The sequence below is a fragment of the Gorilla gorilla genome, chromosome 19 (genome assembly GCF_029281585.2).
Source record: "Gorilla gorilla gorilla isolate KB3781 chromosome 19, NHGRI_mGorGor1-v2.1_pri, whole genome shotgun sequence".
Classification (NCBI taxonomy): domain Eukaryota; kingdom Metazoa; phylum Chordata; class Mammalia; order Primates; family Hominidae; genus Gorilla; species Gorilla gorilla.
Window position 1 is genome coordinate 31,166,477 of NC_073243.2, and position 25,006 is coordinate 31,191,482.

At 40.2% G+C, this 25,006-nt stretch overlaps 1 protein-coding gene and 2 pseudogenes across 4 annotated transcripts in view; 1 reads left to right on the plus strand and 2 right to left on the minus strand.

The window, feature by feature from the left end:
* FAM151B (family with sequence similarity 151 member B) overlaps positions 1 to 25,006 on the minus strand; it is a 59,314-nt gene that overhangs the window by 29,964 nt on the left and 4,344 nt on the right. The window contains exons 1-3 of one of the 4 annotated variants that reach the window (XM_063700666.1): positions 21,498 to 21,722; positions 14,872 to 14,997; positions 3,043 to 3,208 (exon numbers count right to left, since the gene is read on the minus strand). In XM_063700666.1, the coding sequence (XP_063556736.1) occupies positions 3,043 to 3,208; positions 14,872 to 14,997; positions 21,498 to 21,570 (365 nt within the window). In that variant the 5' untranslated portion in view covers positions 21,571 to 21,722. Of the gene's footprint in view, positions 1 to 3,042; positions 3,209 to 14,871; positions 14,998 to 15,252; positions 15,312 to 21,497; positions 21,723 to 25,006 lie in introns of those variants that run through there. The other 3 variants (XM_019013023.4, XM_031003366.3, XM_055366946.2) reach the window with 3 other exon arrangements.
* Positions 15,798 to 16,955, minus strand: LOC101134457 (large ribosomal subunit protein uL30-like; annotated as a pseudogene).
* Positions 17,793 to 18,261, plus strand: LOC101131335 (ubiquitin-ribosomal protein eS31 fusion protein-like; annotated as a pseudogene).

Sequence of the window (25,006 nt, forward strand, 5' to 3'; positions counted from 1 at the left end):
CTCAATATTGCATGTATCATAAAATGACACATCCTTCTAAATTAATCTATAAATTCCATGCGATTCTAATTTAAAATACAGTGGCCAACATTCTCAATTCTTACATATATTAGTACTAAGTTTCCCATAAGAAAGTACCAAAGCTTCACCAAGATGATCATCCGAAGAGGAAAGTCCTGGTGAGAATACTACTAAAAATTGCTCCTTGGTGGTATTTATTTAAGTCTCCTGAAAAGAATATAAACTTAGTTATTATAGAATATATTTCTTTCCTAAAAAGTTATTTGTAAATCAAACTTCTAAATATCATACCCTGTTTTCCTATTAATTTCATTTAAAAGTTGGGAATGATAAAATAAATATCGTACTTAAAATTGTAACAAACTATATAAAATTGCATTGTTTAAGGGAAAATAATTCTTGGCTAAAACGCTGAAGAGCTTGCTAAGACTCCAGATAAAATTTAAAAATATAATACTTTTTTTTTTTTTTTTTTTTTGAGCTGGTGTTTCACTCTTGTTGCCCAGGCTGGAGTGCAATGGCATGATCTCGGCTCACTGCAACCTCCACTTCCCGGGTCCAAGCGATTCTCCTGCCTCAGCCTTCCGAATAGCTGGGATTACAGGCATGAGCCACCACGTCCAGCTAATTTTGTATTTTTAGTAGAGACGGGGTTTCTCCATGTTGGTCAGGCTGGTCTAGAACTCCTGACCTCAGGTGATTTGCCCACCTTGGCCTACCAAAGTGCTGGGATTATAGTCATGAGCCACTGCGCCCAGCCAAAATATAATACTTTATTTGTGTACCAAACAAAGTAACTTAGAAGCACAAAACAAGAACTACTAAAACTTAACTAACAGGTCATTCAGCTGCTCTTACAAAGGGAGTGAGTGCAGCATTCTGGTTAAAAGTGTGAACTCTCCAGCCAGGCTGACAGCTCTCTAGTTCCACTAACAACTACGTGACAAGCGGGCTCCTTAGCCCCTCCATCTCCATTGCCTCATCCGGAAAATGAGAATAACAGCAATAACCTACCTTTTAGGATTGTTACGAGAATTTAATGAAAAATACATGCAATGCTTTTAGAACAGTGTCTGACATGTAATAGGTGTTCATATACCTATTAGTTTATATTGAATCCCCTTCAAATATGTTATGACTTAAAAAAAAACTTGCAAAATCTTTGTTTCAGCAGCTCAGCGCTTTTGTGGTAGCTGCTAGCATTTAAGAATGAATGAGCTGATCTGACTGGTGAGAAGCCAAAGAATATGTCCCAGGAAACAATTCAAGGGGCAATAGTAAACATGAAAAACTGAGCACATGACATCAAGGAGATCTAAAAGTTAAAGCCATCAAGCTCTAAAGATCAAATGCTTTATTTCATGATATAGAGAACACTGGACTGGCTTCAGGAGAATTAGGATCTGGTTGTAGCTTACCAGTGAAAGCTTACCTGTTACCCTCAGGTACATCACTTAACCTCTCTGGAACTAAGTTTCTTTGTCAATAAAATGAAATTGAACCATTGATAACTCAAAAAGTTTATGATTTTTTATTTTTTATTTATTTATTTATTTTTTTGAGACAGAGTTTTGCTCTTGTTGCCCAGGCTGGAGTGCCATGGCGCGATCTCAACTCACTGCAACCTCCACCTCCTGGGTTCAAGAGGTTCTCCTGCCTCAGCCCCCCGAGTAGCTGAATTACAGGTGCGCACCACCATGCCTGGCTAATTTTCTGTATTTTTAGTAGAGAAGGGGTTTCACCATGTTGGCCAGGCTGGTCTCAAACTCCTAACCTCAGGTGATCCACCCGCCTTGGCCTCCCAAAGTGCTGGGATTACAAGCGTGAGCCACCGCGCCCCGTCGAAAAAAAAGTTTATGATCTTAAGATAGTTCTTTAATTCACAAGACCCTGTCAATCCAAACTCCTGTATATCAAGATTTCATATATCTATTCATTCACTAAGGGTATAATAAGGTTTACTGGTATATTTTGCCCCATAACAAATGGTTAGAGTCATCTTAAGAATCCTACAAGATTCCAAGTCCTTATTAATTTCTTGAGATAATTCTATTTAAAAATATTACTCAGAGATGAAGTAGGCTTACTGCCAATCCTAGATTTCAATAGCAGCTGCCTTCATAAGCTTTACAGTGTGCTTCTGAAGTGTTGCTGTATATTTCTGGCTTTCTTTATCATTTTTACACCGCCAAAATACTACAAAAGTAAAATTTCCTGTGATGGCCACAGTGAAGGAAATGACAGCTTACTCTTGCTCTTCAGTATTAATGCCTCCAAATATTATTATTATTATTATTATTATTATTATTATTATTTGAGAGGGAGTTTCGCTCTTGTAGCCCAGGCTGGAATTCAATGGCGTGATCTCGGCTCACTGCAGCCTCCGCCTCCCAGGTTCAAGCAATTCTCCTGCCTCAGCCTCCCCAGTAGCTGTGATTACAGGCGCCCACCACCATGCTTGCCTAATTTTTGTATTTTTAGTAGAGGTGGGGTTTCGCCATTTTGGTCAGGCTGGTCTCAAACTCCTGACCTCGGGTGATTCGCCCACCTCAGCCTCCCAAACTGCTGGAATTACAGGCTGAAGCCACTGCGCCTGGCTGCCTCCAAGCATTATTTTTAAGAAACACTTTGGTTATTGGAGAATCCTAAATAATTCCCTTTATAAATATAATAACATAAATCAAATAGGGTATGCATTAACTAGCTCAATGAATTTCTCCCAGCTCTCTCTCTCCTGGGTTACTTTTTAACATATGTAGCATTTTTAATTTACCTTTCTGTTGTCACGATGGTCACTTATGATAAATTCCTTTATAAAAATTAATCTAACTTTTGCCTTTAAGGGTCTGCAAAAAACAATTTTAGTAAATAACTCAGTGGGTCTTAGGTTCATTTAGGTTCAGTCCTGAAATATATTAGAGTCTACAATTCCATTTTCAGTTTGGATAACATAAAAAAAATAGGTAGTCAGGCACAGCTATTACTTTTTTCCCAGAAAAGTGAACATGTTTATACAAATACCTTTTGAAATCCAGCTTGATGCCTTTATTGCTTTTCATAACTTCAGTCAGCCACTCCTGTAGAGTATTATCACTGTTTGTTTCAGGGGGATGGGCCATAATTGGCTGGCTGTGTTCTGATCCATCACTTGGAAGAAGGACATCAGCCTCTATCATGTGAGCAGTACCTGTCCAAATAAAAGAACTTCAGTTAATGCTAAGAAAACAGGGCACAGAACTACAGAAGGCACCATGTTCAGTATCCTTTTGAGGAAGATAAAAAAAAGGAAAGAAAAGTAACACTCAGTGAGCAATTATCCCATGCCAGGCAGTATACAAGGTCCATACACATTGTCCTTATTTTTTAGATTAGCAAACAGATGCCAAGAAGTTAAATGACTTTCCCTAAGTTACACAGATCTTAAGCTGTTGACATACTTCTGAATTTCTTTCTAATACCAGCAAAGTACATACATAATGAAAGGCTTAATAAGTATTTGCTGAAGTTTTCTGGGAATAAAAATCGTACTTTTATCTTCTCACTCCTCAAATTAGAAATTATGGATATTCATTGCTCATGTTTGAAAGTCTACATTAAAAATTCACTTCTTTGACTTATGGTTTAGTTACTGCTTAAAAGCATACATCCTTTGAACAGGTAAGGAGCTTCAGCAGACATGGTGTGAGTATGTTCAGCAGGCTGTGACAGACTGACTCCAAGATGGCTGCCAACAACTCCTCCAGTACATGCATACCGCTCTTCCCATCAACATCCTCTTCCCTGCCTCTTCAGCTGGGCGGGTCTTGTGATGGGTTGGGGCCGTAATTCCCCAAATGCCATAATCTCGAATTTTGAAATCCCAGAAAATCAAAATCCCTAAAGTCTAAAATGCCCAAAATCACAATCCCAAAATATCAAAATCCTGAGAATATTGGAAAAAATAATTTTAAAAATTCTTTAAAATGCATTTACTTACATTTTTTAAAATTTCTTTTTTTTTTTTTTAGAAACAGGGTCTTACCCTGTCATCCAGGCTGATGCAGTAGCAGCATTATACTTCACCGAAGCTTTGACCTCCTGAGCTCAAGCAATCCTCCCGCCTCAGCTTCCTGAGTAGCTAGGACTACAGGTGTGTGCCACCATGCCCAGCTGATTTTTTAAAAAATATCTGTTGTAGAGACAGGGTCTCACTATGTTGCCCAGGCTGGTCTTAAACTCCCGGGCTCAAGTAATCTTGCTTTGGCCTCCTCAAGTGCTGGGATTACAGGCATGAGCCACTGTGCCAATCCTGTTCATTTTTAAAAGGGCATTTATTTGAGAAACCTATGAAAACATGGCAGAACACTTCAGAGGCCACTTTACACAATAAAATAGGCAATAATAACACACATTTTTGCAAGCATAAACACCCAGGTATATTAATCAGTTCAGAGATATAACATGAGCAAATGAACTGTAGTCATAAAGAAATAGCTTAAATAACTGCAGTCATCTGAAATAACTTGATGAACAACCTAAGTCTTTTGACAAGATCAGTCAAAAACTGTGATGGGTTGCCATCATACACGTAGTCACCCAAAGAACTGTGATCTTGAGAAATTTTATCTTTCACAAATGCAGATGTACAAATGGATATCTCTTCATTTCCTGTGAAAGTTTCAACATTTTTATCAATAAGCGCAATGGTTACACACAAAGTCAATGTTGTGAAAATGCAGCTCTGTGGAGTCAAATTTGAAAAAAATGCATAAAACAAATTAGAACACTCTAAAAGTCTTTATACAATCTATACCTCCAATACCAGAAACAATGCAAAGATGAATTATGTAGCATAGTGAATTATAAAAAACAATGCTGACCATTTAAAATAGTGGAAATGGCCAAGCACAGTGGCTCACGCTTATAATCCTAGCACTTTGGGAGGCTGAGGCAGGCAGATCACCTGAGGTCAGGAGTTTGAGACCAACCTGGCCAACATGGAGAAACCCCGTATCCACTAAAAACTCAAAATTTAGCCAAGTGTGGTGGCGGGCGCCTGTAATCCCAGCTACTCAGGAGGCTGAGGCCGGAGAATCACTTGAACCCAGGAGGCGGAGGTTGCAGTGAGCTGAGATTCTGCCACTGCACTCCAGCCTGGCCAACAGAGCAAGACTCCTGTCTCAAAAAAAAAATTTTTTTTTAAGATAAATAATAAAATAGTGGGCAAAAATGAAAAAGAAGCTTCGACACATGAAAAAAGTGGGATAGACGACAGGTAATCGCACAAGTGTACTCCATAAGAGGTGGCCAACCTGCACTGCAATGAATAGTTGCTTTCTTCTTTCCTTTTTTTTTTTTTTTTTTGAGACAGAGTCTCACTCTATTGCAACCTCAAACTCTTGGGCTCCAGGGATCCTCCTGCCTCAGCCTCCTGAGTAGCCAGGACTACAGACATGCACCACCACACCCTGCTAATTTTTCTAAATTTTTAGTAGAGATGAGGTCTCACTGTGTTGCCCAGGCTGGTCTCAAACTCCTGGACTCAAATGATTCTTTCACCTCTGCCTCTCAAAGTGCTAAGATTACAGGTGAGAGCCACCACACCCGGCCACATTTTTTCTTTTAGGGCATGAGTCTCCTTGGAGAATACATTCAGATTCATTTTCTATGTGGCGCTGTTTTTTCTCAACTTCTTCTATGATTTGATATGCACCTGCATGAGTATTCCCTATTAAATTTTCCGATCTTCTGTGCCATGTTTCTATGCTGTTTTGGGTATGTCGAAATCCATTTCACATGCACTTATATGCAGATCACAAATTTGGTGGAAACAATACTGATGGTCAAACAGCAACTCCATGGCATGTCTTCTTATCCGACCATGCATGTCATTATCTTCAAACCAGTCAGTAATTTCTCTGGCTTCTTCATGCAAATGCAGCTTTAATTTACTAAAAGCTCCTAGAATTTCATCAGCGGGAAGGAATGCCAATACAGACCCTTAAGGCATTTTAAACTGAAGTTTTTGTCACTGCCATCTCACGTGACCAATCCACTCATCTGAGTTTTCTGTTAAAGGCATCAGGCTAAATGAAAAAGACAAACTTTACTGGTAACAACTTGAAATTCACTCTTATAAGCCTTGATTGCACCTAATTCTAAATCTATCATCATAGTTTGGGGATTCAATTAGATATTAAGGATTTTAGGCTATGGATTTTGATCTTTCAGCATTTCAACACTCGGGATATGGCATTTGGGATTGTGTCTTTTGGGATTATGATTGGCACCACTTGTGATCTGCTTTGACCAACAGAAGGTAGTGGAAATAAAACTGTCAGTTCTAGGCCTAGCCTTTAAAACAGCTGGCACCTTCAGCTTTCTTACTCTTGAAATCCAGCCACCACGTAAAGACATTCAGGCAAAATTACCGAAGACTGAGAGACCACGTAGAGAGAGAGAAGCCACGTGGAGGAGAACTAAGACTTCCTATCTGACAGAGAGCATTAAGGCCACTGACATATGAGTGAGGTCATTTTAGAATTTCCAGGCCCAGCTGGGCACCCAGCTGAATGCAGCTACATGAACATCCTAAGCCCGTACTACATGCAACAGAAGAACCACCCAGCTGACCCATAAAATCATGAGAAAAAAATACAGCACTGCTATTTTAAGTCACTCATTTTTGGGTATTCTATTACACAGCAATAGATAAAAAGCAATAGGTAGCTGGAAGTGGAGTGTTGCCATATCAAAAACCTGAAACATGTGGCATTGGCTTTGTGACCTGGTGGAGGCTAAGAAAGGCAAGGAGGGAACTGTTCATGGAAGCTGGAAGAGCAGTGCAGAAATTCTTATTGGAAGCTTGAGAACAATAAGCTCATTTTATTGTTTTCCATAGTGGTAAAACTTCTGGCAACACTGTCACTGTAGCAACTGGTGGAAGATAGACAGGATACCCAGTGAACCTGTGTATTTGGCTAAAGAGGTTTCCAGGGGAAATGGTGAAAGTGGCAACTGGCTTCTTTTAACTGCTTATAATAAAGAATGAGAAGAAAGAGCTAAGCTAAATAATTAACGTTTCAGATTTTCAGCAGCATATAGAGAAAATATTTCCAAATCAGGACTTTCTGAATTCGAAAATAAAACTGTTTCTTATTCCTGTCCTCTCCAGCTGGCAAGAGATTCTCAAAGTAAGAGACAGTCTTGGGCCAAAAGTTAAATCTAGGGTGTTGCCTGTCTTAGTCTGTGTTATACTGTGATGACAGAATAACACAGACTGGGTAATTTATAATAAACAGACATTTATTGGCTCACCATTCTGGAGGCTGGCAAATCCAATATCAAAGTGCTGATACTTAAAGAGGGCCTTCTCACTGCATTTTCACCTGGTGGAAGGCAGAGCGAGAGAACACCCACTTTCCAAAGTCCTTTAAATATGGCATTAAACCCACCCAAGAAGGTGGACCCCTCATGGCCTAATCACCTCGCAGCAGTGTTACACTGGCAATTAAATTTCAACATGAAGCCAGAGTGGTGGCTCACTCCTGTAATCCCAGCACTTTGGGAGGCAGAGGCGGGAGGATCACTTGAGCATAGGAGTTCAAGACCAGCCTGGGCAACATAGCGAGACCTCATCTCTACTGGAAAAAAAAAAAATTAGCCAGGCATGCTGGTGGCACACGCCTGTAGTCCCAGCTACTTAGAAGGCTGAGGAGGTAGAACCGCTTAAGCCTAAGAGGTCAAGGCTGTAGTGAGCTGTGATTGCGTCACTGCACTACGGCCTGGGTGACAGAGTGAGACGTTGTCTCTTAAAAAAAACAAAAAATTTCAACATGAGTTTTGGATGGAACAAACATTCAAACCATAGCACCACCGGTAAAACATGGCCTCAGTGTCAATATCAAGCCAAGGGTACAACCATATGACCCTTTATTAAGCCCTCAGAAAGAAGGTGCCTCATGTAGCCACATAGCTAGATATGGAATCTTCTGGAATCTTAAGGGTGTTGTCCACTGCACCTTAACTTGCATACCAAAGTAGAGAGAGGCCTACCTCAAAGAGACGGGGGTGTGGCTTCTGATTAAATTTAATATATTAAAAGCCCACTATATTTTTAAGGGAGATATAACTACTTGGACACAAAAGGACAGAGATAGTTCAAAACGAAAAGAGGTCTGTGGGCTCCCAAATTTCTACAGGCAGGGAACAGGCTCAGAAAGCTACTCAGCTGCAAATATTAGCCAATTTCCAAAAAGCACACAAAGAGATGCTCACCAGCATTAGTCTTTAGGGGATGCAAATCTACACCACAATGAGATACCAATTCATATACACTTACCTGGCTATAATTTAAAAAAAAAAAAGTACAATAACAAGTGTTGGCAAAGATGTGGAGAAACTAGAACCCTTATCCACACTGCTAGGAGGAATGTAAAAAGGAGCAGGCACTTTGGAAAAGTTTGGCAGTTCTTTAAAAGTTAAACAGATAGTTACCATATGACCCAGGAATTCTACTCCTAGACATATAAGCAAGAGAACTGAAAACACATGTCTACAAAAACACCTGTATGTGAATCCTCATAGCAGCAGTAATCATAGTAGCAAAAAAGGGAAACAACCAATGTCTACCAGTTGATGAATGGATAAACAAAATGTGGTATATCCACACACAAAAATGATTCAGCCATAAAAAGGAATAAAGAACTGATACACACTAGAAAACAGCTGAACTTTGAAAACATACTAATTGAAGAAGCCAGTCACAAAAGGCCACATAGGAAGGTGCTTCCCTGAATTTTGATTCTGGAGTCAGGAAAAGTCTTTTTGAGGAAGTGACAATTCAGCCGATACCAAAGGATCAGCTTAAGGGGTTAGCAAGGCAGAGCGTGGGGAAAAGAACTTTCCAGGAAAGAATGTGTATGACAGCCCAAGGAGGAGGGAGCGTAGCCATGCAAGGCACTGCTGTGAGGCCAGTGTGGGAATTTCTAGGAATGTGAAAACACTGTGAAGGTGGACTTGGAGACACAGGCCAGTCTGTGCAGGCCCTTCAGGTTATTGAGGTAGTTTGAAGATGCCAATAAATAGCACCCCTTTCTCCAAATGGATCTGTTTTTTGTCTGTTTGTTTTGAGACAGAGTCTCGTTCTGTTGCCCAGGCTGGAATGCAGTGGCATGATCTCAGCTCACTGCAGCCTCGGTCTCCTGGGTTCAAGCGATTCTCCTGCCTCAGCCTCCCAAGTAGCTGGGATTACAGGCATGCACCACCATGCCCAGCTAATTTTTGTATTTTTAGTAGAGATGGGGTTTCTCCATGTTGCCCAGGCTGGTCTCAAACTCCTGGTTTCAAGCAATCCACCTGCCTTGGCCTCCCAAAGTGCTGGGATTATAGGCGTGAGCGTGGATCTTGAGAAATAAAATAGCCAAGTTAAGTAGACAGGGATCAAAGTATACTTGTATTACCTCTAAAGCTAGGACAGAGGACACAGCTTAGTTGAGAACTAAATAAGCCTGTGCCTGCTACCTGCTAACTGCCACAGTCACCCTCTAGTCCAAATCTTGGAACAGCCCCTTTGAAGCAAAGTTCTAACAAATACAAATATCCAGATGGCTGCTTCCCAGTGGAAGAGAAGAGCTCACTCCCTTGTCCAGCACATTTTTTTTTTTTTTTTTTTGAGATGGAGTCTCACCCTGTTACCCAGGCTGGAGTGCAGTGGCATGATCTTGGCTCACTGCAACCTCTGCTTCCTGGGTTCAAGCAATTCTCCGGCCTCAGCCTCCCGAATAGCTGGGACTACAGGCATGCACCACCATGCACAGCTAATTTTTGTATTTTTAGTAGAGACGGAGTTTCACCATGTTGGCCAGGCTGGTCTCGACCTCCCAAAGTGCTGGGAGTACAGGCGTGAGCCACCTTGCTTGGCCTAGTGCATTTGATAGATTAGCTCCACCCAGTCAAGAACTACAAACCAAAACAATCTCTCAACCTCTGTGAGAGAAATAAACAGTGAGGCAAGAGGTCAAAGCCTTTAGGGAAAAAAAATCTCTCCTCTTGGAAACCAGAGCAGTAGAACCAAACATGTTTCTATCTAGCAATTATATTAAAGATTTTAAATGGAACACCATTTGAGACCAATAAAGAGGCTTGATTTATGTTTAAATATACCACTTTGGATGCTGGGTGGAAAATAAACTAGACAGGGGCAAGTGTGGAAGCAGGGAAAATAATCTATCCAATTAGGATGGACTCATAGATCTACTGGATGCTTCTGGCGGCAAATAAATAGAAATTCAGATTCGAGCTAGTAGATTTATCATCTCAAATAACTAAAAGTCCAGGGGTCAGGTGAGCTTTAAGTGTGGTACAATCAGCAGCTCAGAGATGTTATCGTGATCTTTATGTCTCTTTTCTTCACTGTCCTTGGTGTCGTCTTCATCGTAAGGCTAATTTCATCTCATGATTTTAAGACAGCTACCAATAATCACTAGGGCTACATATTTTCATGTTCACATATTTCAGTTTTAAGATATAAAAACTTCTTTGGTAATTATAGATATAATTACTTTACTTGAGTCTAATTGAGCCCAGTTTGATCACTTGCCCACCATGGGAGCAATATGAACCATCAGGAAAACTTCAAGTGCCGATTAACTTATTGTAATCCACCCCTGGAGCTACAAATGGAACCAGTTTCCATATGCTTGTATGGAGCAGAAATGGATACCTTAATAAAAGTAAAGTTCTTGGCCGGGCGTGGTGGCTCACACCTGTAATCCCAGCACTTTGGGAGGCCAAGGCAGGCGGATCATGAGGTCAGGAGTTCGAGACCAGTCTGGCCAACACGGTGAAACCTCGTCTCTACAAAAAATACAAAAAATTAGCCGGGTGTGGTGGTGTGAGCCTGTAATCCCAGCTACTCGGGAGGCTGAAGCAGGAGAATCACGTGAATACAGGAGGCAGAGGTTGCAGTGAGCCAAGATTGTGCCATTTCCCTCCAGCCCAGATGACAGTGCGAGACTCCGTCTCAAAAAAAAAAAAAAAAAGTTCTTATAGGAAGAAAGAAAAGGGGACTGGTGACGTAGTAAGAACTCAATGGATGTGGCTGGGCACGGTGGCTCACGCCTGTAATCCCAGCACGTTAGGAGGCCGAGGCGGGCAGATCACGAGGTCAGGAGATCGAGACCATCCTGGCTAACACAGTGAAACCCCGTCTCTACTAAAAATACAAAAAATTAGCCAGGCGTGGTGGCGGGTGCCTGTAGTCCCAGCTACTTGGGAGGCTGAGGCAGGAGAATGGTGTGAACCCAGGAGGCGGAGCTTGTAGTGAGCCGAGATCGTGCCACTGCACTCCAGCCTGGGTGACAGAGTGAGACTCCGTCTCGAAAAAAAAAAAAAAAAAAGAACTCAATGGATGTTTGCTATGTCTCTCTTCTCTAAGCTATACCATATTTAGGATCTTTTAATTACAGTGAGGCAAAGCATAAAATAACAAAATGGCTGGGTGTGGTGCTCACATCTGTAATCCCAGCACTTTGGGAGGCTGAGGCAGGAGGATTGCTTGCAGCCAGGAGTTTGGGACCAGACTCTCTACAAAAAATAAAGAAATAAACACCAAAACACCAAGACCAATCAAAGAGTTTTATACTCCTTTTATTCTCTATCAAATGCAATTCTAAGCAATGTCCAGGTACTATCCAAACAGCTTCCAGCCCACTGCCAAAGGTGGAATTCTTCAACCATGTGAATAGTGCTGAGTCCTGATGTTTGTGTGGCTTATCTTGCCAGGGGGAGGGCAGATACAGAGAAGTTGTTCTTTCACCCTATGGCCAAACTTCTGCAAGGACAACAGGGCAAGTGAATTTGCAGAAAGATAGATGATCTAGTCTTTTATTATTTTCCCAGGATGAAGTTGGGGAAGGGGGTTGTAGGTCTCCTTTATCAGTGTGGTTATAAAGGGGCACAAAAGCTTGGAATCTTTCATTTAAGAGTGATAGTCTAATCCCAGCACTTTGGGAGGCCAAGGAGGGCAGATCATGAGATCAGGAGATGGAGACCATCCTAGCCAACATGGTGAAACCCCATCTCTACTAAAAATACAAAAATTAGCTGGGCATGGTGGCACATGCCCATAGTCCCAGCTACTCAGAGGCTGAGGCAGGAGGATGGCTTGAACCCAGGAGGCAGAGGTTGCAGTAAGCGTAGATCGTGCCACTGCATTCCAGCCTGGAGACAGATCAAGACTCCATCTCAAAAAAAAAAAAAAAAAAAAAAAAAGAGTAATAGTCACAGTCTGCTAATTCCATTATTTCCAATAGATAGAAAAAAAATCAGTAATCGGGCAAGTTGAGGAGTCTCCGGGCCCATGTAAAGTATGTTCCTAAGGTCTCCTACATGAAAAAAAAGGGGGAACTACAGCAGTATGAGCAAGAAATCCTGGAGGCTTCTAGGATAATGATAAGAAAGATGGAAAGATGTGGACTAATTAAAAATGTATTTTGGAATAGAATCATAATGATTGGATATTAGATACAAGGATAAAGAAAGGAGTGAAAAAATGACTCCTAGATTTCTGGTTGAAACATCTAAGTAGATTGTGGTGCCATTTCCTGAGACAGGAAAGATCACAGGAAGTGCAGGTTAGTAAATATAGTCAAGAATCTCATTTCGGATAACGTAAATTTGAGACGCATGAGAGATCTCTAAGTGGAAACATCAATAAGCAGTTGGATGGACTAATATTAACAGTCCTAACAAGAGAAGGAGACCTGGCCTGGAGACGCAGAAGATACAGAAGCTGCCCAGCCCCTCTCCCTACTCTTCCATCCATAGCCTGTGGGTAGAAGACTTTTAAAAGTCAGGGCACACTTCTGCTTGGGAGACTGCATGGTTCTAATAGTCTCATATAACAGGGACAGCAAGAGGAAGAAGTCTGTATATCAAGGCATACGTTGCCTCACCCACAGGAGCTCCAGCTTGTGACCATGGCCAGACTTTGCCTTGCTTCGTCAACTCCTGTTCAGCATAGCAAAAGTAACTTTTCACCATCCCCAGGCTATGATGGCAAAAGGGCTTTGTATATACTATTATTATACAAATTGTAAAATTTTTTAAGTTGTATTTCTAGATTTTCAGTTATTAGAAAAAAAACAGAATTTATTTTCTATTTTGACCTTGAATCCTGAGATTTTCTTTTCTTTTCTTTTCTTTCTTTCTTTTTTTTGAGACAAGGTCCTCACTCTGTCACCTAGGTTGGAGTGCAATGGTGCAATCACAGCTCACTGCAGCCTCCACCTCTTGGGCTCAATCGATCCTCCTGACTCAGCTTCCTGAGTAGCTGTGACTACAGGTACATGCCACCATGCCCGGCTAATTTTTCTATTTTTTGTAGAGACAGAGTCTCACTATGTTGCCTAGGCTGATCTTCAACTCCTGGGGTCAAATGATCCACCCAACTTGGCTTCCCAAAGTGCTGGGATTACAGGCATGAGCCACCGCCCTGATCACATCCTGAGATTTTCTGAGTTCACCTATTTATTATGATCATTTATCTATAGAATCTTTTTTGTTTTCTATATACACAATCATATTGTCTGTGAATAAAGGTTTTATTTCTTCCTTTCCTATCATTTTTTTCATTTTTAAAAACTGAGACATAATTTACATACTATAAAATTCACCCTTTTAAAGTGAACCCTTTAGTGGTTTTTATTTAGCATATTCAGAAGGTTATGCAACTATAACCACTCTCTAATTCTAGAAAAATTTCACCATCCAAAAAAGAAACCCTGTACTCATTAGCATTGACTCCTTACAGTTCCTGACAAGCATTAAGCAACCATTTCCTGAGGCATCAATTTTGCTAAAATTCATTTACTAAATAATCACTGTGTAGTTATTATATGCTACGCACTGTTTCAGGCATTAAGGATTCAACATGAAACAAGACAAAGTTCTTCCTTTTGAGGAGAAAAATACAATTTAAAACAGTGTTTCGACAATAAAAGAAGCTGAGATATATAATGGATTAGGATGCAAAAATGCATACACTTTTATAATAAAATATGGAATTTCAAGGTAATTTCTTGTTGGACCAGATACTGCAAGCTCTGCCCCGGCCCTGTGGTGATATGCTTTCATTCTCCTTTCCTGCTGCAGCCAACATGAGCACTTTATAGGAAAAGGCTGAGAAACACTGCTATAATGTTCATCTGTATAATGAAGGGATATATATACAATGATTACAGGTTGAATCAGTAAACCAAAGACTTGATTTCTAGCTTAGGCATAAATATTGCCCAATTATTTATTACTTATAAATTGGTATACAATGCCTTCATCCATCCATTGAACAAATATTGAGTGGGTTTCTCATTAGTACATGATGAAAGACATAAAAATATGTAAGATACATGGTCCTGATCTTAAAAGTTTTACTCAAATCACTACATACATCAGAAAATATAATAATATATGAGAGTTTCGAATCAGACATAACAGGCAAATTGCTTCTGGAAAATAAGAAAATTCTTTCATTATGCAATTTGTCCATTTTGTAAACAAAATGAAACACTTTATAAAAATGTTCAGCCTGGTGTGATGGCTCACAGATTACCTGAGCCCAGGAGTTTGAGCCTGCAATGAGCTGTGATTACATCTTTGTATTCCAGCCTGGGCAACAGAGAGAGACTATGTCTCTAAAAATGAATAAATAATAATTAAATAATAAATAAAAATAAATAAAATACTCATGTCAGCCTGGAACTTACACTTGGATCACCTGTCTCTAGTATCTGCAAATATACCTAGATATCAAAAAAGGAGTTGAATTAATCTATTATCCAAAGTAAATTACAAGTAACTGTACTGACTTACTTTTCAGTGCCTCATTTGTTTGTGCCTTGTGGTTAGCTGCATGATACCAGGTGATCTCAGCACCATCTTCTGCTGTAATCTGGCTATTTCTCAGAAAATATTCCAGTATATTTTCACTCCAAGATCCTAAAATAACAGTATTTAAATGAAAAGTGATATTGTTTTTTATAGGGTAAAATTTTTAAAATTACTTTCATTGTGTATATTTAAGATACACATATGCTGTTATGTGATATATATATATAGATAGATAGTAAAAAGGTTACTATAATGAAGCAAATTAACATATCCATCATCTCACATATCTGTTTTCTCTGTGTGGCAAGAACAGCTAAAATCTCATTTAACACGAATCCCTTATATACAGTACAATTTTATTACCTGGAGTCCTCATGTTGCACATTAGATCTTGACTTGTTCATCTTTTTTTTTTTTTTTTTCAATTTGAGAGCAGGTACTGTTTATTAACTGACCAGCTTAGAAAAATAATCACGGTAGACATCTTAGTTCATTCTTCTAATAAGCCTGTTGATCTGGTCCTCCCTGTTGCCAGCATCTCCACCTTCTACAAAATGGGTGGTCTCTCGGCTGGGCGCGGTGGCTCACGCCTGTAATCCCAGCACTTTGGGAGGCCGAGGCGGGCGGATTACTTGAGGTCAGGAGTTGGAGACCAGCCTGGCCAACATGGTGGAACCGTCTCTAACAAAAATACAAAAAAAAAAAAAATAGCCAGGTGTGGTGGCACACGCCTGTAATCCCAGTTACTCCAGAGGCTGAGGCAGGAGAATCGCTTGAACATGGGAGGCGGAGGTTGCAGTGAGCTGAGATCATGCCACTGCACTCCAGCCTAGGTGACAGAGTGAGACTCTGTCTCAAAAATAAAATAAAATAAAATAAAAATGGATGGTCTTTTTCTTCATTCCGCCTCATGGCGAAGATAATTTGAAGGGTCACAGCAAGTTATTTGCTTTTTTGAAGTGTTTTCCAACAGTATAGATCTCATGAATCAGATCCTCCTTGCAGAGGATGCCATATTTACCAAGAGATAGAGCAATCAAAGTGTTATCTGTTAAAGCAATTCGCTTCTTATTGATTTTGCCATAACCACGCTTGTAGATTAGTTCATTTACTGACTTCAGATTTGGGTACCCCCATGCTATATATGGCTCTACAATCCTCAGCATGTTAACTGAAGCCTGTTGAGCTTCACAAAGGTTCCACTGAAGATTTGACGAAGGCGAAGAAGCTGCAACACCTTTCGGATCTTTGGGCTCACACCATTGACACCTCTGATCCTGAGGACAAATGCCAATTTGGGTTCTGCAGGTACATAGAAGTTGCCAGCTTTTCTCGCCATCCTTGCCATTCAAAATTCAGTTCTGTATATCTGCCTATATTCCTTGTGATAGTGTTTTGCTTTTTCACAGATAAGCTTCCTCCTTGCCTTTCAAAGCATCTTTTGGGTAAACTTTCTCAGGCACTTGATCTTCAGCTCTGCAAAATTCCCTTGCTTTTTCTTAAGGGTTTCTGGCACAGCAGGAATCTTCTCTTTCTCTTCTACACCCTCCATGGTTCCAGCCGGAAAAAGAGGCAACTTGCTCATCTTATATATCTGTTCTGTATGCTCTAACCTACATCTCCCCATTTCCTCTGCTTCCCCCTCCCCATAGCCATTGTTTTGTCATCTATTTCTGTTATATTTGAATTTTTTTTATTCCACATATAAGTGAGATCATACACTATTTTTCTTTCTGTGTCTGGCTTATTTCATTTAGCATAATGTCCTCCGGGCTCATCCATGTTGTGGAAAATGGTAAGTTCTCATTCTTCTTTAGGGCTGAATAATATTCCATTTTATCTATGTACCACAGTTTGTTTATTCATTCATCTATCAACAAACACTTGTTGCTTCCATACCTTGGCTATTGTAAATAACGCTGCAATGAACATATGAGTGCAGATATCTTTACAAAGTGGTGATTTCATTTCCTTTGGGTATGTGCCCAGAAAAGGGATTGCTGAGTTATAGAGTAAAAAAAAAAAATTTAACAAAGAACAGACAAGATATTGAGGGATAATAACAAAGTAGTTAGGCTGGGAAAAATATAAGATTTTAAAAACAGAGAACAAGTATTATGATGTGGCAAGTATATAATATATATAAACATGTTATATATTATATAATGTAATAATTAGTAGACATATAGGATAGTCTGAACATCAGAAGCATAAGAATGCAGCAAGAAAACAAAACTGAAGCAGATATTTAAAAGCTGGAAATTTCCTATGATGTTCTCTGCAATGCTGGTCCAGAAATATAAGGAAAACTGATGTAAAGCCAAAGCTATATTTAAAATTCTAAGTTTTACACACTTAATTGTTTTCTCTACCTGAAACCCCATTCTATATTTATATTAACAATTTAATATTTAAGTTGCATATCTTACTGCATATCTACCTTCAGATTATTCTCAGCAACATCTATATGAGTGAGCAAGTAACCTCTTGAATTAGCATTCATAAGTTTATCTAGCGTGTGCAATATACGTAATTCTCATATCTTTCAACTACTTTTTGGTATAACATATTTTCTCTTGATTAAGCATTAAAACTTGTGAGTTAACCAAGACTAAAGTAAGTGGTAGCAAAAATATCTGAACCCAGATCTATTCCATACTATATCATAACATAAAAGAAGAAAATGCTGAAAAAAAGTTGCCCATAATTTTACCTCCCTAATCCTTGTTCATGTTTCAAACATTTATTAAGAGCCTAGCAAGTGGCTGCAAATTCCCCACGCATGAGATTCTTTCCTCTGTTAATTATTTGTTTGTTAACTCTGCCTAACTACAGTTAAAAACCTAAAACTACTTCTTTTCTTTTTTTTTCCATCTGCCATCTGTGGTGGAGCTGCCACCAAAATGCAGATTTCGTAAAAACCCTTCCGGGGAAAGACCACTACCCTCAAGGTTGAACCCTCGGACACAATAGAAAAGGTAAAGGCCAAAATCCAGGAATTCCTCCTGATCAGCAAAGACGGATCTCCGCTGGCAAGCAACTGGAAAATGGAGGTACTCTGTCTGACTACAACATTCAAAAGGAGTCTACTCTTCATCTTGGGTTGAGACTTTGTGTGGTGGTGCTAAGAAAAGGAAGAAGTCTTACACCACTCCCAAGAATAGTAAACACAAGAGAAAGAAGGTGAAGCTGGCTGTCCTGAAATACTATAAGGTGGAAGAGAATGGCAAAATTAGTCACCTTTGTTGAGAGTGCCATTCAGATGGTGCTGGAGTGTTTATGGCAAGCTACTTTGACAGACATTATTGTGGCAAATGTTGTTTGACTTACTGCTTCAACAAACCAGAAGACAAGTAATTGTCTGTGAGTTAATAAAAGACATGAGCTAACATCTTTTTTAAAAGCCCCCCGAAAAACCAAAAACCTTAAACCTAAAAATGGCTATCAGAAACTGCTGATAAGATATTGAGAAAAAGTAAAATTTGATCAGAGATAGAGGGGCATATAAAGACAAATTCTAACTAACATACATGGGACTTAGCAGTCACTTCTAACACTGGGCTGCAGAATTAAAAAAAAAAAAGGACAGTTAGGTGGAGGATCCACTATCCCCAAAGCAGTCTCCCACTGAAAACACGTGGCCCTATTTGGCATATATAATAGAGTCATAGACCTTTCATACTGAGATGGCAACACATGGCCATCATTCTTTAAAATATTAAGGTAGCCATTTTAGAAGGCACATTATTGATTGGCTATAACAAATGTCCAACAATAGGAAAATAATTAAATCACAGTACATATGCATGATAGAATATGTGACTAACGTGGCTGTTAAAAATGAAGGTTTGAGATACACCAAATGATTTAGAGGACTGATAAGCATGACGTTACCAGAAAAACCTAAATGTTGGTTAATGGTTCATATTGGATATTTCCACAGCACTTTTTATTTATTTATTTATTTTTTAATTTAAGTTCTAGGGTACATGTGCACAATGTGCAGGTTTGTTACATATGTATACATGTGCCATGTTGGTGTGCTGCACCCATTGACTCCTCATTTACATTAGGTATATCTCCTAATGCTATCCCTCCCCCCTCCCCCTACCCCATGACAGGCCCTGGTGTGTGATGTTCCCCTTCCTTCCACAGCACTTTTCAACTAAACATACTGCATTCAGAATTTTTATAAAGGCAACTTACAGAGTAATAATAAAATACCAGGACTCTAGAATTTAAAAAAATTTAAAGTAAGAAGTTTTCCTTACCCTTTTACTAAGTGAAATTGTTAGTTTGTATTTAAGCCATGACTGTATATGTCTTAAAACTTACAGAGGATCCAATTACCTATGATCTAAGGTCTTAGTATTATTATTTAAACAGGCTGTAACTCTGAAAACAGGGCCAAAAGAAAGGCAAAAATAGTTGCAACTTTTTTAAGATTGAGTTTTTGAGTAGTTTTTTATTGTTTTTGTTTTTTGTTTTTTTTTGAGCCAGAGTCTTGCTCTGTCACTCAGGCTGGAGTGCAGGGGCATGATCTCAGCTCACTGCAATCTCCGCCTCCTGTGTTCAAGCAATTCTTATGCTTCAGCCTTCTGAGCAGCTGAGATTACCATCACATCGGCTGCTTTTTGTATTTTTAGTAGAAATGGTGTTTCACCATGTTGGCCAGGTTGTTCTCAAACTCCTGGCCTCAAGCAATCTGCTGCCCTTGGCCTCCCAAAGTGCTGAGATTATAGGCGTGAGCCACCGTGCCTGGCCTTTTGAGCAGTTTTCATTTACAGAAAAAAATTAGGCTGGGCATGGTGGCTCACGCCTGTAATCTCAACACTTTGGGAGGTCGAGGTGGGCAGATCATCTGAGGTCAGGAGTTCGAGACCAGCCTGGCCAATATGTTGAAACCCCTTCTTTACTAGAAATACAAAAATTAGCTGGGTGTGGTGGCTCACATCTGTAGTCCCAGTTACTCAGGAGTCTGAGGCAGGGAAATAGCTCGAACCCAGGAGGTAGAGGTTGCAGTGAGCCAAGATCACACCACTGCACTCCGGCTTGGGTGACAGAGCAAGACTCCGTCTCAAAAAAAAAAAAAAAATTAAGCAAAAAGAGCAAAGTTCCCATATCATCCCCACTCTTCCCTCAATTTCCCTGGTTTTTGCTGTTTTGGTAATTTAAAAATTGCTTTTATTTAAAGCTCCCCAATTTTTAACATCTTGCATTAGTGTGGTATGTCTGTTAGAATAGATGAGCCAATACTGACATTTTGTTATTAACTAAAGTCCATAGTTTACATTAGAATTCACTCTTGGTATCATACATTTTATAGGTTTTGACAGATGTCTAGGTGTACATCTGAGATAGCAGGTTCAGTTATGGGCCACTGGAATAAAGTGAGTATCACAATAAAGCAAGTCACACAATTTTTGGTTTCCCAGTACATATAAAAGTTATGTTTACACTGTTACACTGTAGCCTATTAGTTGTACAATAGCATTATGTCTAAAAAAAGTGCATACCTTAATTTTAAAATACTTTATTGCTAAAAAGTGTTAACAATCATCTGAGCCTTCCGCTAGCTGTAATCTTTTAACTGGTGGAGGGTCTTGCCTCGATGTTGATGGCTATTGACCAATCAGGGTGGTGGTTGCTGAAGGCTGTGGCGGCTGTGACAATTTCTTACAATAAGGCAATGAAGTTATCGACATCAGTGGATTCTTCCTTTCATGAAAGATCTCTCTGTGGCACACAATGCTGTTTGATAGCATTTTACCCACAGGAGAACTTTCAAAATGAGAGTCAATTCTCTCAAACTCTGCTGCTGCTTTAACAACTAAGTGTATGTAATATTCTTTATCATCTGTGGTCATTTCAACAATGTTCACAGCATCTTCACCAGAAGTAGATTACATCTCAAGAAAATACTGTCTTTGCTCATACATAAGAAGGAACTCCTAGTTCATTGAAGTCTTATCATAAAATTGCAATAATGTAGTCACATCTTCAGGCTCCATTCTAATTCTAGTTCTCTTACTAGTTCTTTTTTTTTTTTTTTTTTTTTTTTGAGACGGAGTCTCGCTCTTTCGCCCAGGCTGGAGTGCAGTGTGGCGCATCTCGGCTTACCGCAAGCTCTGCCTCCTGGGTTCATGCCATTCTCCTGCCTCAGCCACCCGAGTGGCTGGGACTACAGGCGTCCGCCACCACGCCCGGCTAATTTTTTGCATTTTTAGTAGAGACGGGGTTTCACTGTGTTAGCCAGGATGGTCTCGATCTCCTGACCTCATGATCCGCCTGCCTCAGCCTCCCAAAGTGCTGGGATTACAGGCATGAGCCGCTGCACCCTGCCTTCTCTTGCTATTTCTATCACATTTGCAGTTACATCCTCTATTGAAGTATTGCATCCCTCAAAGTCACCCATGAGAGCTGGAATCAACTTCTTCCAAACTCCTGTTAATGTTGATATTTTTACCTTCTCCCATTAATCACAAATCTTCTTGATGGAATCTAGGATGATGACTCTTTGCCCACATCCATCAGAGGAATCACTATCTATGGCAGCTATAGATTTACAAAACATTTCTCAAATAATAAGACTTGAAAGTCAAGATTACCCCTTGATCCACGGGCTGCAGAATAGATGCAAGCATACAGGAAAACAGCATCAATCTCTTTGCACATCTCCATCAGAGCTGTTGGGTGACCAGGTGCCTTGTCAATGAACAGTAATATCTTGAAATAAATCTTTTTTTTCCTGAGCAGCAGGTCCCCACAGTGGGCTTAAAATATTCTGTAAATCATGCTGTAAACAGACGTGCTGTCATCCAGGCTTTGTTGTTACATTTCTAGAGCACAGGCAGAGAAGTAGATGTAGCATAATTCCTAAGGACCCTGTGATTTTCAGTATAGTAATGAGCACTGGCTTCCACTTAAAGTCACCAGCTGCATTAGCCCTAACAAGAAAGTCAGCCTGTCTTTTGAAGATTTTAAGCCAAATATTGGCTTTTCCCCTCTAGCAATGAAAGTTCTAATGGCATCTTCTTACAATACAAGGCTGTTTTATTTACACTGACAATCTATTGTTGGCCCTGCACAGTGGCTCATGCTTGTAGTCCCAGCACTTTGGGAAGCTGAGGTGGGAGGATCACTCGAGCCCAGGAGTTCGAGACCAGCTGGGGCAACATGACGAAATCCCGTCTCTACAAAAAAATACAAAAATTAGTAGGCCGTGGTGGTGTGTGCCTATAGTTCCAGCTACTTGGGGGGCTGAGGTGGGAGGATCGATTGAACCCAGGAGGTCAAGGCTGCAATTAGCCATGATCATGCCACTGCACTCCAGCCTGTGTTACAGACGGGGACCCTGTCTTAAAAAAGAAAGAAAGGAAGGAAGGAAGGAAGGAAGGAAGGAAGGAAGGAAGGAAGGAAAGGGAAGGGAAAGGAAAGAAAGAAAGAAAGAAAGAGAAAGAAAGACAGAAAGAAAATCTGCTGTTAGTGTAGCTACTTTCATCAATGATCTTAACTAGATCTTCTGGATCACTTGCTGTAGCTTCTCCATTAGCACCTGCTGCTTCACCTTGAAATTTTTTGTTGTAGAAACAGCCTTTTCCCTTAAACCTCATGAATCAGCCTCTGAGAACCTCCAGCTTTTCTTCTGTAGCTTCTGCACTTCTCACAGTCTTCATAAAATTGATGAGAGTTAGGGCCTTACTCTGGATTAGGCTTTGGCTTAAGGGAATGTTGTAGCTGGTTTGATCTATCCAGACCACTCAAACTTTCTCCATATATCGGGGGGACCAGCCCCCAATAATTCAACATACGTTCTTTTCTATTTTCCCTAAGTGTCAGCTGGTCTGAGAAATAAAGAGAAAGAGTACAAAGAGAGAAATTTTACAGCTGGGTCTCCAGGGGTGACATCACATATTGGTAGGACCGTGATGATGACCCCGAGCCACAAAACCAGCAAGTTTTTATTAGGGATTTTAAAAGGGGAGGGGGTGTATGAACAGGGAGTAGGTCACAAGGATCACATGCTTCAAAGGGCAATTAAGATCACAAGGCAAGGCAAAATTAGAATTACTGATGAGGGTCTATGTCCTGCTGTGCACATATTGTCTTGATAAACATCTTAACAGGAAACAGGGTTTGAGAGCAGAGAACCGGTCTGACTGGAATTTACCAGGCTGGAATTTCCCAATCCTAGTAAGCCTGAGGGTACTGCAGGAGGCCAGGGTGTATTTCAATCCTTATATCAACCGCATAAGACAGACACTCCCAGAGCAGCCGTCTATAGACTTCCCCCAGGAATGCATTCCTTCCCCAGGGTTATTCCTTGCTAGGAAAAGAATTCAGCGATATCTCTCCTACTCGCACATCCATTTATAGGCTTTCTGCAAGAAGGAAAATATGGCTCGATTCTGCCCAACCCCGCAGGCAGTCAGACCTTATGGTTATCTTCCCTATTTCCCTGAAAATTGCTGTTATTCTGTTCTTTTTTAAGGCACACTGATTTCATATTGTTCAAACACACATGTTTTACAATCAATTTGTACAACAGTGGTCCTGAGGTGACGTACATTCTCAGCTTATGACGATAACGTGATTAAGAGATTAAAGTAAAGCCAGGCATAAGAAATTATAAGAGTATTATTAGGGAAGTGATAAATGTCCATGAAATCTTCACAATTTATGTTCTTCTGCCTCGGCTCCAGCTGGTCCCTTCATTCGGGGTCCCTGACTTCCCACAACATCCATATCAGCAATAGGGCTGTTTTGCTTTCTTATAATTTGTGTGTTCCATGGAGTGGCACTTTGAATTTTCTTCAAGAGCTTTTCCTTTGTATTGACAACTTAGCTGTTTGGCACAAGAGGCCTCTCTCAGCTTTCGAAATGCTTTTCTCACTAAGCTTAATCATTTCTAGCTTTTGATTTTGTTTTTGTTTTTTTTAGAGACAAGTCTCACTCTGTTGCCCAGGCTGGTGTGTAGTGGTGCAATCATAGCTCACTATAATCTGAAACTCATGGGCTCAAGTGATCCTCCTGCCTGGGCATCCCAAGTAGCTAGGACTACAGGTGCATCCCACCACAGCCAGCTAATTTTTAAAATTTTTTGTAGAGACAAGGTCTTGGTACGTTGCCCAGGCTGGTCTTGAACTGCTGGCTTCATGTGATCTTCCCACCTCAGCCTCCCAAAGTTCTGGGATTACAGGCATAAGCCACTGTGCCCAGCCCTCTGGCTTTCGATTTTAAGCGAGAAAAAGGTGACTCTTCCTTTCACATAAACACTTAGAGCCCATTCTATGGTTATTAACTGGCCTAATTTCAATATTGTTGTGTCTCAGGAAATAGTAAGACCCTAGGAGAGGGAGAGAGACAGGAGTATGGCTGGCTGGTGAAGCAGTCTGAACACACACCATATTTATTTATTTATTTTTTATCCTCGCCAAGCCGGCCAGCATGCACCGCCCAAGCCAGCAAGGCTCACACACCACATTTACAGATTAAGTTTGACTTTGTGGTGCCCCAAAACAATTATTATAGTAGTATTTGAAGATCACTGATCACAGATCACCATAATAAATATAATAATTTTAAAATTTGAAATATTGCAAGAATTCACAAAATGTAACAGACACAAAGTGAACACATGCTATTGAAAAATACAGCACCAACAGACTTACTCAATACAAGGTTGCTACAAACCTTCAATTTGTGGGAAAAAAAAAAAAAAAGGATTATCTGCAAAGCACAATAAAGTGAAGTACAATAAAACAAGGGATGCTTGTACAATGGCATGTATCCACCACCACAATATCATACGGAATCACAGTGTTGCTGCTCCAAACCTCTGTGCTCCCTCTATTTATCCCAACCTCCTTCCCTGTGCGACCTGTGGCTGTTCTCCAGCTACCATAGCAGAGTTGATTAGTTGGAACATAAATTTACGCCTTGCAAAGCCCAAAATTTAATATCCGGTTCTTTACAGAAAAAGTTTGCTGACCACTAAGATATGGAAACAACCTAAGCACCATCAGCGGGTAAATGGATAAAGAAAATGTGGTATAGATACACAATGGAGTACTATTCAGCCTTAAAAAAGAAAATTCTGTCATCTTCGACAAATGAA